We start from the raw sequence: 16,190 nt of genomic DNA, 5'->3' as shown, positions 1-16,190 counted from the left end.
CTTTTGAGAAAAGGTGGGCACTAGTGTATGTTAATTAACATAAAGCTGGTGGAGAGTAGGGGTAATCACCCCTAAAATTAACAGGATCTTCATGTCAGTCACTCGTTGTTTTAGAGAGCTTTGATTTCCACCTGAGTCAAATAAGTGTTGGGAGGTTAAAGTAATATAGAATTGTTAAGGTTTGAGAGAAGATGAAAGCAGTTTTCTAACATATCTAGCAAAGTATATTTTATTGTATATAATTCAGAAATTCATAAATGATTTATCTTATATGTGTCAACCAAGGTATGTTAAATTAGGCCTGACTAGAGATAGAATTTTTACAAATACACTTATGCCCTAAATATTATTTCAGGTTCTTGACTTTAGTCATTTAAACTATTTACCTTAACCTTATCGTTAAAGTGCAGTGTTTTTACCAGCTTTTCAAAGCCTACTGGCCCACATTTTCTCCAGGAGATATATAGTATCAAAGCAGATAAATGCTTAACTACTCATTCTGGGTAGCTGGATAATTATTCAGGAAGTATGGTCATACAACTATTTACAATTCAAGTTTAACTAGCTTTATGACAGTCTGCCTCTGCGCTTAGATAATTGTAATGTGAGCCACATGTGTAATTTAAACTGTTCTAGTAGCCACGTTAAAAACATAAAAAGAAAGTGAGATTAATTTTAATAAAATCGCTTATTTAATCCAACATGTGCCAAATATTTCAGCATGTAAATATTCAATATTAAAATATAATAATATTTGACATTCATTTTTTTCATACTATGTCTTCAAAATCTGGTGTGTATTTTACATTTACTGCACACTCAGTTTGGATGCTAATGTTCATGGGACACACTTATCTGTTTTTAGGATTTATACAATTTACAGTTGAAAACCTAGATTCACATATTCAAGTAGTTTCAGACATAATTTTTTCCCCAATAACTGAAACAAGTATCAGTTTTAAAATTTATATTAGAATTAATTAAAAATAAAACCTACCTAGTTCCTCAGTCACACTAGCCACATTGTGAGCACTTGGTAGCCACAGGTGGCTAGTGGCTCCTGTGGCACAGGCCTACCCATCTCTAGCGTGAGAGCCAGTCTCAGCCATAAAAATCTCTTCTGGAAGAGTTTTGGGTTATCTGTCAAAGGGACGTGAGAAAAGGATAGCTTTATAAATCAAGCCTCTCTTCTGTGTCCCAAATACACATTCTGCCCCTTTGAAGGAAATCCTCAATTTTACCGTTTCATTGGTTTTTTTGTTTGTTTTGGCCACACCGTGCTGCATGCGGGATCTTAGTTCCCTGACGAGGGATCAAACCTGTGCCCCCTGCATTGGGAGTATGGAGTCTTAACCGCCAGGGTGGCATCCTCAATTTTAAAGTTAAGTGACTGCACCCAAAGGAAATGACACGTACGTAAAAATGTCTATTGTGTCTGAGAAATTGCTGGCTAATTGTTTCACAACTTATTTTGTACTAAGCTTGCACAATTTAAATACTTGTTTTAACAAATGCAGAAGGGCTTCCCTGGTGGCGTAGTGGTTGAGAGTCCGCCTGCTGATGCAGGGGACATGGGTTCGTGCCCCGGTCCGGGAGGATCCGACATGCCGCGGAGCAGCTGGGTCCGTGAGCCATGGCCGCTGAGCCTGCGCATCTGGAGCCTGTGCTCCGCAACGGGAGAGGCCACAACAGTGAGAGGCCCGCGTACCGCAAAAAAAACAAAGAAAAAACAAATGCAGAAATACAAATTGTACTTCTTGGGGATTAGTAGAATATTATGCTTTCAGACTGCTGAAACGACCTTGTCACTTTTGCAGGTGAATCTCTGGTTTTCTGTCAGTAGAGGGCTAGCCTTGGGAAGACTCGAGCTCTTGCCATCAAAATGAGCTTTCTTGTGCTTGGCCCTGTTTCTTGAAACTCCTCTTTCTACCTCTCCTCTGTGTATTTTTCTGTATTTGGTTCTTGTGTTGTAAATGTGAGCAACCGGTTAAATGATGCTGAGGAATATGAGAGTCTCATTATAGATGCTTACACCTAGGTTTTCATAAATTGGAATAATAACAATATCTGGCACATATTGAGTCTTTACTGTAGGCCAGGAGGAAAGCCAGGTGTGTTAGGTCTGTATCTTAGGGCTTCTGAAACCTTTTCCGTATCATGGTGCACAAAAAAAGACTTATACAGTACCCTTCAGTTAGAGGACTCCAGGCACCTCTGGCCATGACTGGCATATTAGTTTGCTAGGTAGGGCTGCTATAACAAATACGACAGACTGGGTGGCCTAAACGACAGAGATTTATTTTCTCACAATTCCGGAGGCTGAAAGTCTGAGATCAAGGTGTTGGCAGGTTTCTTCTGGGGCCTCCCATCCATCTTTTCCTCCCTGTGTCTTCACATGGGCTTCCTCTGTGTTTGTCCTAATTTCCTTATAAGGACACCACTCATACTGGATTAGGGCTCACCCCGGTGACCGCATTTTAACTTAGCTACCTCTTTAAAGGCACTGCCTCCAAACAGTCGTATTCTGAGGTACTGGGGGTTAGGACATCAACATGAATTTGGTAGGGGAGACACAATTCAGCCAGTAACAACGGCAGCTGGAGTGAGGCGGGAAGCAGTGTCTGGGACACACCTGTAACCCATTTGCAGCACAATCTTATTTTACTTAATTCTTATGACATTCCTATGAGGTAATATTATTATGCCTATTTTATGGATGAGAACACTGAGGCCCCAACAGATGAAGTCCACTGCCTGAGGTAACACAGTAAGTGGCAGAGCCGGAACTGGGGCACAGGGGTGGCTGCTTCCATCAGATGGGCTTAATACCATCAGCCTTTTGAAACTTTAAGCTGGATTTCTCTTTACATATGATGTGCTTTATGTAATAGAACCTTTTTGACTAAAATTGAGGGTCTGTGTCTGAAATTTTAGCATACAATCATAAACTTTTGACATAGAACAATAATAGTAAAAGTTACTATCTTTCTACAGAAATGCAGTAACTACCATATTAATAATACTTAGGTCAGTATTTTACTACTATTCATTTAAAGCTTAATTGAAGTTTACCAATTGGCTGTAAATCACTACTAAAGCGAAAATGCTTTAACTAACCTGAACTTCTGTTTGAACTTTTTTTAAACTTCTGATTGAGGATATTTTATATTTTGGGCAGATTGACTTTTATCTTTTTTGTTTTTTTTTTTTTTTGCGGTACGCTGGCCTCTCACTCTTGTGGCCTCTCCCGTTGCGGAGCACAGGCTCCGGACGCGCAGGTTCAGCGGCCATGGCTCACGGGCCCAGCCGCTCCGCGGCATGTGGGATCTTCCCGGACCCGGGCACGAACCCGTGTCCCCTGCATCGGCAGGCGGACTCTCAACCACTGCGCCACCAGGGAAGCCCGATTTACTTTATTTTTGTTACCCTTATAAGTACTCAGGTAAAATTTCATCCTCAGTTTCCAAAGTAAAATAAGCCTAAACTCAAGAATTGAAAGAAAATGCTTTGTCTTGTTTTTGTAAAGAGCAGGTTTGGAGGAATTACCTCTAAAAAAGAAAAAAAGTCCCCCTTGCCTTTTGTAAACAGCAGGTATAAAGGAATGACCTCTAAAAGAAGCTGGAATGTCACTGCGATAGTTTATCTTGCTTTCAAATTCTTTACACATAATTAAGCAACAAACACTTAAGTTGACTGGACTATATGTACTTATCACCATTCTCACTGGAAATGTACCAGAGTAGGAAAGCTTTTAGGTAACAAGTTTAGGTAACATTAGCAAGAGATCTTAGCTTTTTTTCTTTTTTAATGTAAGTGAAAAATACTACTGTATCCCTTTCTACTACTATGTAGAAAGGGAAAAATTTGAGCAGAGCTCGGGGAACTTCCCCGGTCTTAGAGCATAGATTTATTATTTATTTTGAATTAATATCCATAATATTCGATTTAAAATATGGATTTGAAGATTTTCCAAAAGAATAGTTTGGTTTTAGTTCATTTGTATTTTATCCTTGTTAGATGAAAAGTTAAACTGAAGCTTCCTTAGGCTAAATTAGGGTTATAAACAAGAATGTTTACATTTTAAAAATCTACCTCATAGATAATTCTAGTATGATTAAGTGGCTTCTGAACAGATTTTCCTATAATCTTAATGTTTGGAGTATGAAAGTACTCTCATAACAAAAATATTGGAAAGTAAACAGATCTTGAACATATTTGTATCTTTGTCCCTTGTGTTATCTCGGAGTCTATGAAATCATCACACTTTGACTTCTGGGGAAGGTATTTGAATAAAAAGTGGCATATAGAGGATAAAGTTGCAGGGAAGGGTAAGAAAGAATGAGAAACTGAAATTTTCGATTCTCTCACTCTTATCAGCCAAGAAAGAAGGCTGGGAGTCATTCTTGATGGGCCCCTCCTCACCCCCACTCCCAATCCATCATCAAGTTATGTCAGTTTCATCTCAAACTATATTTTGAGTCCATCCACTTCTCAATCCCAACTGCTACACCATCACCATATCCTCTTGCCTGGACTCCTGCCAAGGCCTGCCTTTCTTCCCCTCCCCCACCCCTTTCTCTGCAGGAAATGGTGATCTATCTGGGCTTACCATTGTGCCCTTAGCATCAAGCAGAGTGCCTTGCTAAGTGCGTGGATTTCATGTTATTAATGCAAATATGATCGTTATCTCTGCTCTGCTTACAATCCTGCATTTTCGCACTGCACTCAGAATAAAATCCCCAACCCATCTTCCTCTTGGGTCCCTTCCCCATTCTCACTTCCAGCCACACTGCCTTCCTGGCTGTTCCCCAAACATACCCAGCAACTTCCTGCCTTAGGCTTTAAGGCAGGCAGTTTCTCAGGCTTGAAAGGTTTCTGCCCCCTACTCTCTGTCTCACTAACATCTGCACATCTGTCAGAATTCAGTTCAAGTGTTGCTTCCCCACCCTCTAATCCTCCCTGACCCTCTGATCTCAATCAAGCCACACTTTCATATCCATCCACAGCATGCTACACTTTGGTCTCAGCTGATAATTATTTTTACATTAGGAGCTGTGTCTGCCTGGTTACACTGCAGCCATGGCTCCTGACCCAGGACCATGGCTGTGGTATTTGAACACGCTGACCTACAGGTGTAAAGTCATATATAGGGTGGCTTAGAACCGTCACCTGCAGTGCTAGGGATCTAGTTTCCGACTCCAGGCTCAGGAGATGAAAGGTTAGGAGCTGAAGTAAGGATGGCATTGCAGGAAGACAGAACATGATGTGGATTAGAGGAAAGGGATCCTGTTTTAATGGCTCAAGTTTTTGACCTAGGCCACTGCTGGAGTGATTATTTGCAAAAACATTAGAATGTGATTTTTTTTTTTAAGAAGATGGGGGTAGGAGTTTTATTTAATTTATTTATTTTTGCTTTGTTGGGTCTTCGTTTCTGTGCGAGGGCTTCCTCTAGTTGTGGCGAGCGGGGGCCACTCTTTCATCGCAGTGCGCGGGCCTCTCACTATCGCGGCCTCTCCTGTTGTGGAGCACAGGCTCCAGACGCGCAGGCTCAGTAGTTGTGGCTCACGGGCCTAGTTGCTCTGCACCATGTGGGATCCTCCCAGACCAAGGCTCAAACCCGTGTCCCCTGCATTAGCAGTCAGACTCCCAACCACTGCGCCACCAGGGAAGCCCTAGAATGTGATTCTTTTAAAACTAACTTTTTGTGGAATTCCCTGGCAGTCCAGTGGTTAGGACTCGGCACTTCCACTGCCAAGGCCCCGGGTTCAATCCCTGGTCAGGGAACTAAGATCCCACAAGCTGTGCCGCATGACCAAAAAACCACAAACGGACTTTGCATGTATCAACCACTTATTTGACCCAATATGAATTAGCCAGTGTGTTTGTGCCAGTATTTTTAGTTTCATATACACATATAATGTGGATCATGACTCAAGATACTAATTAAGAAGAGAAACACTTGTAGATAAATAATAATTTATTCTTTTAGTTTTATTAGAGGCCTTTTTTTTTTTTTTTTTGAAGAAAATCTAAATAGAACTTGTTTTGGGCCTTCTGGACTATACATTTCTTAGAGTCACCAACATTGAATAATAGGATTTTACTTTTTTTTTTTTTTTTTTTTGCGGTACGTGGGCCTCTCACTGTTGTGGCCTCTCCCATTGTGGAGCACAGGCTCTGGACACCCAGGCCCAGTGGCCACGGCTCACAGGCCCAGCCGCTCTGCAGCATGTGGGATCTTCCCGGACCTGGGCACGAACCCGCGTCCCCTGCATCGGCAGGCGGACTCTCAACCACTGCACCACCAGGGAAGCCTGAATAATAGGATTTTAGAATCAAAATGGGTTGATGAGGTTGTGTAATTAAACTGCCTCCATTTAGATTTAAGACTGAAGCATGGTGGCTGGTGACTTTTCAAGGTTACATAAGTTTGTATGAAGCAAAGCTGGCATCTGGCCAGATCTTCTAGATTACAAACCAATATATTCCCCATTGATCTTTGCTCCACTGTGTATCTTTAATTAACATAAAGTGAAACTCCCAAGTCAGCCGTTTTTTAAGCATTGATGAAGTCATTATTGTTCTGTGATCTTTTTTAAAGACAAATTTTACCATCTGCCATTCAGAGAGCCACATAACCCTGTTTGGCTGAGACCACAAGTCACTGAGTCAAGGGCCCCTGCTGGGCCTCAGCTAATCCACTAGATCAGAGCAGCTGCTTATTTACCATCAGCTGATGAAAGGGAAATGGAGTGATTCTAAAAGCCTGGTAACCCATTCAGACTGGACTTTAGAACCCTTCTTACACTGTGTATTTAAATATAGGTGTGTCCGATATTTGGCAAATTGATTTCAAGCCAAATAACTAGTCATACTCAACTAGTCATACTCAAGAGCTAGAATGGGTCCAACTGGGAGGCTGTCCTAGTTTCCTGAGCCTGACCTGGCTGAATTCAGGCCTCTCCTGGCAGAGAGCAGGCATTTCCCCTTCCCTGCCTGCTTCTCAGCTCAAGCTGGGAGCAGTATAAGTATACAGGTCTTGCTTGTTCTCAGAGGGTTTCCAGACGAAATGCAAAGTGAGAATAAAGAGAAGGGGAGAGCCATAGGGTAACCATTTTTTTTTTCTGTCCCTGGACCTCAAGGGGAGGACCCTCCCATTCATTCCTCTGTTTTGTTAGTGTTTATTATGTCACTTCCTCTAAACAAGAAACAGCTTCTTACGATGCCAGCCTTTCATTTGTCACATTGGATCAACACTGGTGTAGTGGAGTCCAGATAGACCTGGGTTCCATACCAGCTCTGCCACTTGCTGTGTAACTTTGTTGCGGGTCACAGAACCTCTGTGACCCTCGGTTTCCTTTTCAGTAAAATGGGACTCATGTGATCACTGAGATTAAGGTAATATTCATGGTAGATGCTTAACAAATGAGATCGATGTTTTATTAATATTATCTAGTTGAATGACCTTGGAAGTGTACCTTCACATTCAGCTGTTTCCTTATGGGGAATATGAGGAAGTTGATCCCAAAGGTCTCTCAAGCCCTTTTCAGCACTGACAGCTCTGTGGGTCCTTTCTCCAAGGCATTCTTGAATATTGGGGAACTAGCCTCTCACCCAAACACCCCTCTCATTTCCTCCGGTTTAGTACCCTCACGCCCAAGACCCTCTTGCCTGCTCACTCATGCCTTTGTGGAAGCTGCAGATTGCCGAGTTTCCAGGGCTCTAAATCCGTGCCGGTTGCCCGCAGCTCGGGTCTAGAGGCAGACTGGTTGCAGGGGAGGCGGACCCCGAGCTTGGATCCATCGTGGGGCGCCCGGGTGGTGGATCTCCTGGTAGGAGAGGTGAGGAGGACACAGATGCTACCTATGGATCCAACGGCTTCTGCAAACTTCTTGCCCAGTCCGAGCGCCCTCTCCGCCCAGTTCTCGGGGGGCGGCCGCGCAGTACGTACTGCGCAAGGGCGGGTGGCCTCGCCCTCCCGGGAAGCGCTAGCTTTCAGGCGCAGGCTCTGAGATGGAGCCAGAGGCCGCGGGTGCGCAGTAGGGCTCCGGATGCCTCCGACCCGCTTCTCATTGGCCCCCACCAGGCGGGGCCCGGGTCTTCGGCCGTCAAGCGGAAAGCGGCGCCGGCTGCGCCACGCCCTCGGACACCACCCTGCAGCCATGGGCGGGCCCTTGGCTGCCCCTAGCCGGGAAACGCCGGGTAATGAGATGCTAATGAGGAGCGAATAAAGCCTCTGCGGGCCGCGTGCACTGGTGAGGGAGCTTATACCCTGCGCGCTGCCCTGCAATCCCGGCTTTTGGGTCCGCGCCTCCTTCACCTCCCTTCCAGCGTCCCAGTCCCCCAACCCGCCGGACTGGGGCGCCCGCCTGGCAGGAAGCGGCCCCTACGGGCTCCCGAGCCCTCGGGTAAGTTGTCCAGCTGCGCCAAATGTGCGGCCCTAGCCCGCGGAGGCCCGGGGTAGGAGTAGGGATGCGCCTCCGGAGAAATGTGGCTCGCGGCGCTCCTGAATTCCGCCTGGCCGGTCCGGCCCAATGTCTCCGCACCTCCGCCCTGCTCAGCCCCTCTCCAAACTGTACGGTCTAGAGTGTGAGTACCCCCGACCCCCGCTGCCAGTGGTCCAGCTCCCTCTCCATTCTTCCAGACCGGCCCACCCCTCGCACATTATTTGTCCTGGTGTTTCCAGGTTGGGTCCCCTCTCTCCCCACTTCGCCGAGGTCTTCCTCCTTCCTACGCCCTGAGAGAGACCTTTGCCCTTCTTGACGTTCCTTCCGCCCCCATCCAGGTGACCTGCGGCGGCGATTTTCATCATCTCCTTCGGCCCGGCCGCTGGGTTCGGGCGGGGACCGGTGAGACGACCGAGCAGCGTGAGGGGGATCAACCCAAGGATCTCCCCCCATGAGTGCCACCCACCTTCCCGAACTCCCCCGTGGGCAATTCTCCAGGAATCCCCGTGCCCTCTGATTCCTCCGGGTCCCAGCGTGAGAGAGCTCTCTCCAACACCCCTCAAGTTGCGTGGGGGCCCGAGCGAGCGAGAAGGGGACAAAGGGAGGCCTTGTTTCGGGAGATTCCTGGGAGAGCATATGCAGGGATGGGGTGGGGCGTCGATGGGAGTGAGAGGAAGCTGGGAGGGGCGAACCCTGCTGCCCTGTCGCCCCCACAGTCCCCCAACCGTACTGTGGCCCACTGGAGCAGTGGCAAGTCCCAAGGGAAGTATTTTGACCACAGTGAGTCAGAAATAGACCCAGTTGTGTGTTAGTCAGATGCAACATCCGGGGGCCGTTCCTTGCAGTATTTTGGTGGTGGGAAGTGGAACCTACAGGGTTAGAGATCATCTCCTCCCCGTGGTGAGGCAATGAGCAGTGCTGAGGAGAACTTTGCCCCTGGCGTAAGATGCACCCCACACCCAGCGTCACACCGAGTCCCTCGAGGGTGCTGGTCACAGGGAGGCTTGGGGTGAGATGGGGCAGTACATGTGCCTAGCAGCTGGGGTTGCCGGTGTTAGATCTGTCCCTGCCTGTACTGCACGGAAAGCTCTCTTCCTGGGCACCCTGCCCTCTTCACAGCCGAGAAGTTCCCCGTGCTCTGCTTCCAGGGCCCCGAGAAGGCAGGCCCCGGAGCTGGAGCAGGGCTTGGAGATCCCTGAGCAAGAAGGCTGAGCTGGAGGCTCCCTGGCTTTCCCCGTGTCCTCTGTGCCCAGGACTGCTGATTTTTCATGTCCAAATTGGGCAGATTTCACTTGGAGCGGAAGGGATAGCCGCTGTCTCTGGAGCAGCTGGCAGAGAGGAGCAGAGCCAATCAGGGCTGGGCCTGGAGCTCCCTGGGGATACCAGACTTGCTTCTCCCCGTCCTTTTCCCTTCCTCCTTTCTCCAGCCTCTTCCCTTCTCTTCCTTCCTTCTCTCCAGCAGCCACGTGCCCCTGCCCCTCCCTGGGAGCCTCTGAGGTCTCCATGGCCTCACCCACCTCCATCAACCCGGAGCATGCCCACTTTGAGAGCGTCCTGCAGGCCCAGCTGTGCCAGGATGTGCTGAGCAGCTTCCAGGGGCTATGCAGGGCCCTGGGGCTGGAGCCTGGTGGGGGGCTGCCCCAGTACCACAAGATCAAGGCCCAGCTCAACTACTGGAGTGCCAAGTCGCTGTGGGCCAAGCTGGACAAGAGAGCAAGCCAGCCTGTCTACCAGCAGGGCCGGGCCTGCACCAGCACCAAGGTGGGTACACGGTGCCTGGGATGGGGCTTGGAGAGTGGGGGGAGTCAGAGGAGGGGCCAGATGCCATGCCGATGCTGCCTTGTGTGTTCGCAGTGCCTGGTGGTGGGTGCTGGACCTTGTGGGCTGCGGGCTGCTGTGGAGCTGGCGATGCTTGGGGCCCGAGTGGTGCTGGTGGAAAAGCGCACCAAGTTCTCTCGTCACAACGTGCTCCACCTCTGGCCCTTCACCATCCATGACCTTCGGGCACTCGGCGCCAAAAAGTTCTATGGGCGCTTCTGCACAGGCTCCCTGGACCACATCAGTGAGCACCATGTGGTGGCCTGGAGGGGCGGGTGAGCCTGGGCCTAGAGACAGGCCAGTGGAGGGGGTCGGGGGGCTGCTGCTGGACCGGCCAAGAGGCAGGGTGGATAAGATTCACTTCAGCCAGGCGGCTTTTAGGACTCAGGGCCCTCACCTGTAAATTGGGCAGTTGGACTGAGTGATCTCTAAGACCTTCTCTGGCTCTGACCAGGAACACACTGGTGCTTGGGAAGGCTGGGGGGACCTGGGGTCCCTGTTCCTAATGTCCTCTCCCTTCCAGGCATCCGGCAACTTCAGCTGCTTTTGTTGAAAGTTGCGTTACTGCTGGGGGTGGAAATTCACTGGGGTGTCACTTTCACTGGCCTTCAGCCCCCTCCCAGAAAGGGTGAGTACTTCTCTGCTCCTGAGGACCCCCAAGTATTTTTTTCCTTACCTACTTTCCATGGCTGTTGTGAAGGTGTAATTTGATAGACAGTGTGTCATTGCTTTCTAAACCATAAAGCCCTTTAAACATTTATTTAATTATTTCACTGGGTTGTCCTGGGAATTCAGGGGCCCCTTCAAATTTCCACACCTTTGTGCCACTCACACCCTCTGCCCCAGGGAGTGGTTGGCGTGCCCAGCTCCAGCCCAGCCCCCCAGCCCAACTGGCCAACTATGAATTTGATGTCCTCATCTCTGCAGCTGGAGGTAAATTCGTCCCTGAAGGTGAGTGATCCCTTCCCTCGAAGCAGCCAGCATCTTGAGCTCCTTGTGGGCCTTTCTAGGCTGCTACACCAGTCATCCTCCTGCCACCACCTCCCTGTCCCCACCTCTAGGCTTCACAGTGCGGGAAATGCGTGGCAAACTGGCCATTGGCATCACGGCCAACTTTGTGAACGGGCGCACCGTGGAAGAGACACAGGTGCCCGAGATCAGCGGCGTGGCCAGGATCTACAACCAGAGCTTCTTCCAGAGCCTGCTTAAAGCCACAGGTCAGGACCGCCCTCACGGGGTTTGCCCTTCTCTTGCCTCACTGTGGCCTGCCTGCCACCTCTCCCTCTCAGACCTGTCCACAGTCCAAGGAATCCCATACTTTTCCATCTTTGTGGTCTTGGCAGCAAAGAACTTGAGCCCCCAGGGATTCAGCAGCCACAGCCCTACTCAGCCACCCAGCATGACGAGTCTTAGAAATCTCGCAAAATGTATGGGATTTTGCTTTGTGCTTCTTTACATATGCTTTAGTATAGAAATGCTATGTAACCTGCTGTATAAAAAATAAATAAAATTCAAAAAAAACCAAACCAAAACAAAACAAAATGCTGTATATTCAAAATGAAAGTGGTACTTCCAGAAGATGCCCTATGCTTACTTTGGCTTCACACTGCCACGCCCCCTGGAGTGTGCACATCCCGGTCGGAGAAGCTAGGCTGTCCTCTGCAAGCCTGTGGACTATGTGGTGCACATCTCCCAGCTGCCACCCCACCCAAGTTTCTCACTTTGCCCCATACCTTGAGGCCTCCTGGGCCTGGGACAGATGGTCCACTGTGCCACCAGAACTCATGGGCCCCCCTGTGTGTGTGTGGGTAGAGGTACTGCAGCAGGCTGAGCTGTGATCCCAGCTCTCAGAGGTCAGGCATGGCTGGGGTATTTGGAGAGGTGACACATGATGAGGAGGCACATCCCTTGTACCCTGCCCTGTCCCCACAGGCATTGATCTGGAGAACATCGTGTACTACAAGGATGACACCCACTACTTTGTGATGACAGCCAAGAAGCAGTGCCTGCTACGGCTGGGGGTGCTGCGTCAGGTGGGGCCTGGGCCCAGGCAGGGAGGGGCTGGGTGGTGGGCCCTGGGAGGTAGGGGCCAGGCCTGGACACAGTCTCTCCCTGGGTGTGGAGGGAGTCCATCCTGTGTGCGATGGCACTTCCTCCACCTCGACAAGCTCTTTTCCCCTGGGACTTACGTGGCAACCTGAATCATATTCTGGGCTAAACACCTTATACCAGCCACAGGACTACACAGTGTAAGCTCCCTGAGGGCAGGGGTTTTGTCCGTCTCTTGTTTGCTGATGATTCCCGGTGCCTAGAATGGTGCCTGCTATGTAGTAAGCACCTGAACGTATTTGCTGAATGAACTAGTTGAACAACTACTATGTGATAGGGACTTTGTTGAGAGCTTTATGTTCATTTTCTCACCTAATCCACACGAGTACCTTGAGAAGTTAGGTATGTCATCTCTAAATGATGGGGAAACAGGCTCTGAGAAGTTCAGTGACTTGTCCAAAGCAGGTGTATGGTAACAGTAGTGATACTGGGCCTTGGAGGCAGGGTGGGACCTGGGACCCCCAGCGAGCGGCAGGCTGAGAGTTGAGCACGGGGCTCGAGCGTGGGAGGCTGGACGTTCAAATTCTCCTCCCAGCTCAGCCTTCAACTGCTGTGTAGTCTGGGGAAGCCCGTTCCTGGGGCCTCAGGATGTGTACCTTCTACACCTGAGGGGGCGTGATGGCCCAACTGACGCTGCTGGTTCTGATCTGTTGGCCACATAGGACTGGCCGGAGACCGACCGCCTGCTGGGCAGCGCCAATGTGGCGCCCGAGGCTTTGCAGCGCTTTGCTCGGGCAGCTGCTGACTTCGCCACCCACGGCAAGCTCGGGAAGCTGGAGTTTGCCCAGGATGCCCACGGGCGGCCCGATGTCTCTGCCTTTGACTTCACAAGCATGATGCGGGCAGAGAGCTCTGCTCGGGTGCAGGAGAAGCATGGCGCCCGCCTGCTGCTGGGGCTGGTTGGGGACTGCCTGGTGGAGGTGAGGGGTCAGTGTTCCCTGATTGGGGAGGGGCTCTCTGGACCCCTTGTGAGGAGGCACAGGAGTTCCCTGGCTGGGGGAGGAAGCAGCCTCGTGGGAAGGAGGGGGTATAAAAAGGTCTGCTTCTCGTAAGGAGGAGCAGAAGGTGGCTTGGTGTGTCAGGGCCCCCTCTGCTATGGCCCTGGGGTCATCTGGGTGTGGACACCCTTGTTGGACTCTCCCTGAGCTGTTTCCTGTCCTTCTGCCCCTGCAGCCCTTCTGGCCCCTGGGCACTGGAGTGGCCCGGGGCTTCTTGGCAGCCTTTGACGCCGCCTGGATGGTGAAGCGCTGGGCAGAGGGCGCTGGGCCCCTAGAGGTGTTGGCAGAGAGGTGAGGCCTGAATTGGGGAGTTGGGGGGCGGGGTGGGGGCAGGGCTGGGTATAGGACAAGAGTCAGGAGTAGGGTCGGGGATGCTGGCTGAGTAGATGGGGGCGTAGGGAAAAGAGAACGAAGGAAAGGCCTGGCACTTCTGGAGGGGTGGGTGCTGATGGTGCCCTCCCACTTGTGCCTGACCCCACCCTCATCTCCCCAGAGAGAGCTTGTACCAGCTCCTGTCACAGACATCCCCAGAAAACATGCACCGCAATGTGGCCCAGTATGGGCTGGACCCAGCCTCCCGCTATCCCAACCTGAACCTCCGGGCCGTGACCCCCAGTCAGGTCAGAACCCCTGGCCCTGCCTGCCAAGACTTCCCGGGTCAGCTCCCGCACCCCAGGTCAGGCCTTCCCTCCTGTGGTCTGCCCTGTCCCTGCCCTGTGGGTGAGTCCCACCCAGGCAGCCCCTCCCCCATGGACTGGGGGGGGCGGCGGGGTGGGGTGTGGCCCGCCTGCCTGGAGACCTGAAAGGGGCTGCCGTAGGTACGAGACCTGTATGATGTGGAGGCCAAGGAGCCTGTGCTGAGAATGAGTGACAAGACAGACTCAGGAAAGCCGGCCACTGGTGAGCAGGCCTTCCTCCGGGGCCATGTCCAAAACATTTACCAAGCAGTGAGGCACAAGCACCAATGATCAGAACAGTGGTAGACGCTGGCGGCAGGGAGCACGGTGCTGGAGCACTGCTGGGTGGTGGAGATGTTTGGGGCCTCCTGGAGAGTGCAGGGCAGTGGGGTGCTCAGCAGCAGCCATTTGCCAACTTGTGTGGAGTGTTTCAGCACTTTAACAGCCACTGTAACGCAGCAGCTGGATGGCAGCGGAGCTGCACTGTTCTCAGCTGTTCTGCCCCTTCCCGCCTTGCAGACCCTAAACCTGCCTCTCCTTTTAGTCTCTGGGTCTCCCTTGCCCCTCAGCTCATAGCCTGCTGCCCTCTCTGTGGCCAGCAGTGGTTTCACTCTATTCATTCCCCTACTTTATTGCCAGAAAGATTTTTTCAAATGAGAAAACTGGGATGAAGGAAATGCTGTTGACAGTGTTAGGCTGGTGCCCAGTAGGCATGGGTCCCTGCTTCCCCCTCCCATATAGACCCCGCACCCAGCAGCTGGGCTCTGTCTGTGGGCCTCGGTGCCTTCAGTAAGCGCGGCTTCCTCTCCCAGGGTCGGTGGCCACCCAGGAGGAGCTGCTACACTGGTGCCAGGAGCAGACGGCTGGGTACCCAGGGGTCCATGTCACCGACCTGTCTTCCTCCTGGGCAGATGGGCTGGCTCTGTGTGCTCTCGTGCACCGGCTGCGGCCCAGCCTGCTGTGAGTCAGGCATTGGGCTTGGGGGTCCCTGATAGCCCCTCCCTCTCCAGGCAGTGTGGAATGGTGGGCGATCACTGTGTAGGAGTTAGCACACCCAGCTGCGTCCCAGGCCACCCCTTGCTAATAATCCTGCTCTAGTCACTTTGCTTCCCTAGAGATAGATTTCCCGCCTGACTCTGCCTGCCCATGAGAATCAAATGCATTCAACACAGCGAGCTTTGTGAGTGGTAGAAGCCCCCCAAGGCCAGATGCTGTTGTCATGGGAGGGGTGGGCGGTATGTTGCACAGAGAATGAAAACCCTTTATGCCCTCTCCTTCCTTTCCCGATGTCCCTCCTCTACTGTTATCTCCCCCTTCCATGGGGCAAGTTCTGGTCTCCCACTGGCCTTTCTCCCTGATGCCCCACAGGGAACCCTCAGAGCTGCAGGGAGTCGGGGCTCTGGAAGCAACTTCTTGGGCACTGAAGATGGCGGAGCATGAGCTGGGCATCACGCCCGTGTTGTCTGCACAGGCAATGGTGGCAGGGAATGACCCACTGGGCCTCATTGCCTACCTCAGCCACTTCCATAGTGCCTTCAAGAGCACACCTCACAACCCAGGTGACCCGGAGGCGGGGAGGACGGGGTGGGGTGAAGTGGGACTGTGTGTGTGTGTGTGTGTGTGTGTGTGTGTGTGTGTGTGTGTGTGGGTGTGTGTGTGGCGGGGAGGACGGGGTGGGGTGAAGTGGGACTGTGTGTGTGTGTGTGTGTGAGAGAGAGCGCGCCCTCTACGGGACAGCCTGGGAGAGGTATCCTCTATCCTTCTGGGCTGGCACATAGCTGTCTGTTCTGGGGGTACAGTATCGGGCCCCCCATCTACCCTGATTCTCCCAGCAGGCCCAGTCAGCCAAGGCTCCTCGGGCACTGCCAGTGCTGTGCTGTTCCTTGGCAAACTGCAGAGGACCCTGCGACAGACCCGGTCCCAGGTGGGGAGTTTGGGTGGGGTTGGCCTGGGCAGTGGGTTCCTTGTGGGGATCCCTGGGGTGATGAGGAGGATGTTCAGAATGGGGGAAGGGGAGAACTGGGGGCTCAGAACGTAGAACTTCTTGCAGGGAAACGGGGAGGATGCTGGTGGCAAGAAGCGTGTGGAGGTGGTAAATGCACGTAGGGGCCGGAAAGCCCCTTCCCTGAGGTACTCTTTCC

The 16,190-nt window shown here is 51.4% G+C and overlaps 1 protein-coding gene across 2 annotated transcripts in view; it reads left to right on the top strand.

Moving 5' to 3' along the window:
- The first annotated feature begins 9,929 nt into the window (after positions 1 to 9,929).
- Positions 9,930 to 16,190, top strand: part of MICAL1 (microtubule associated monooxygenase, calponin and LIM domain containing 1) — a 9,701-nt gene continuing 3,440 nt past the window's right edge. The window contains exons 1-14 of one of the 2 annotated variants that reach the window (XM_007447271.1): positions 9,930 to 10,208; positions 10,302 to 10,509; positions 10,789 to 10,893; positions 11,112 to 11,216; positions 11,327 to 11,482; positions 12,198 to 12,298; positions 13,037 to 13,294; positions 13,548 to 13,663; positions 13,866 to 13,992; positions 14,191 to 14,272; positions 14,862 to 15,009; positions 15,418 to 15,608; positions 15,885 to 15,973; positions 16,100 to 16,138. In XM_007447271.1, coding sequence (XP_007447333.1) covers positions 9,951 to 10,208; positions 10,302 to 10,509; positions 10,789 to 10,893; positions 11,112 to 11,216; positions 11,327 to 11,482; positions 12,198 to 12,298; positions 13,037 to 13,294; positions 13,548 to 13,663; positions 13,866 to 13,992; positions 14,191 to 14,272; positions 14,862 to 15,009; positions 15,418 to 15,608; positions 15,885 to 15,973; positions 16,100 to 16,138 — 1,983 coding nt within the window. In that variant the 5' untranslated portion in view covers positions 9,930 to 9,950. The remainder of the gene's footprint in view (positions 10,209 to 10,301; positions 10,510 to 10,788; positions 10,894 to 11,111; positions 11,217 to 11,326; positions 11,483 to 12,197; positions 12,299 to 13,036; positions 13,295 to 13,547; positions 13,664 to 13,865; positions 13,993 to 14,190; positions 14,273 to 14,861; positions 15,010 to 15,417; positions 15,609 to 15,884; positions 15,974 to 16,099; positions 16,139 to 16,190) is intronic. The other variant, XM_007447272.1, reaches the window with a different exon arrangement.

Source organism: Lipotes vexillifer, unplaced genomic scaffold (assembly GCF_000442215.2).
Source record: "Lipotes vexillifer unplaced genomic scaffold, Lipotes_vexillifer_v1.1 scaffold515, whole genome shotgun sequence".
Classification (NCBI taxonomy): Eukaryota; Metazoa; Chordata; class Mammalia; order Artiodactyla; family Lipotidae; genus Lipotes; species Lipotes vexillifer.
The sequence above is the reverse complement of the archived record's forward strand: the minus strand, read 5'-3'. Positions and strand labels throughout refer to the sequence as shown.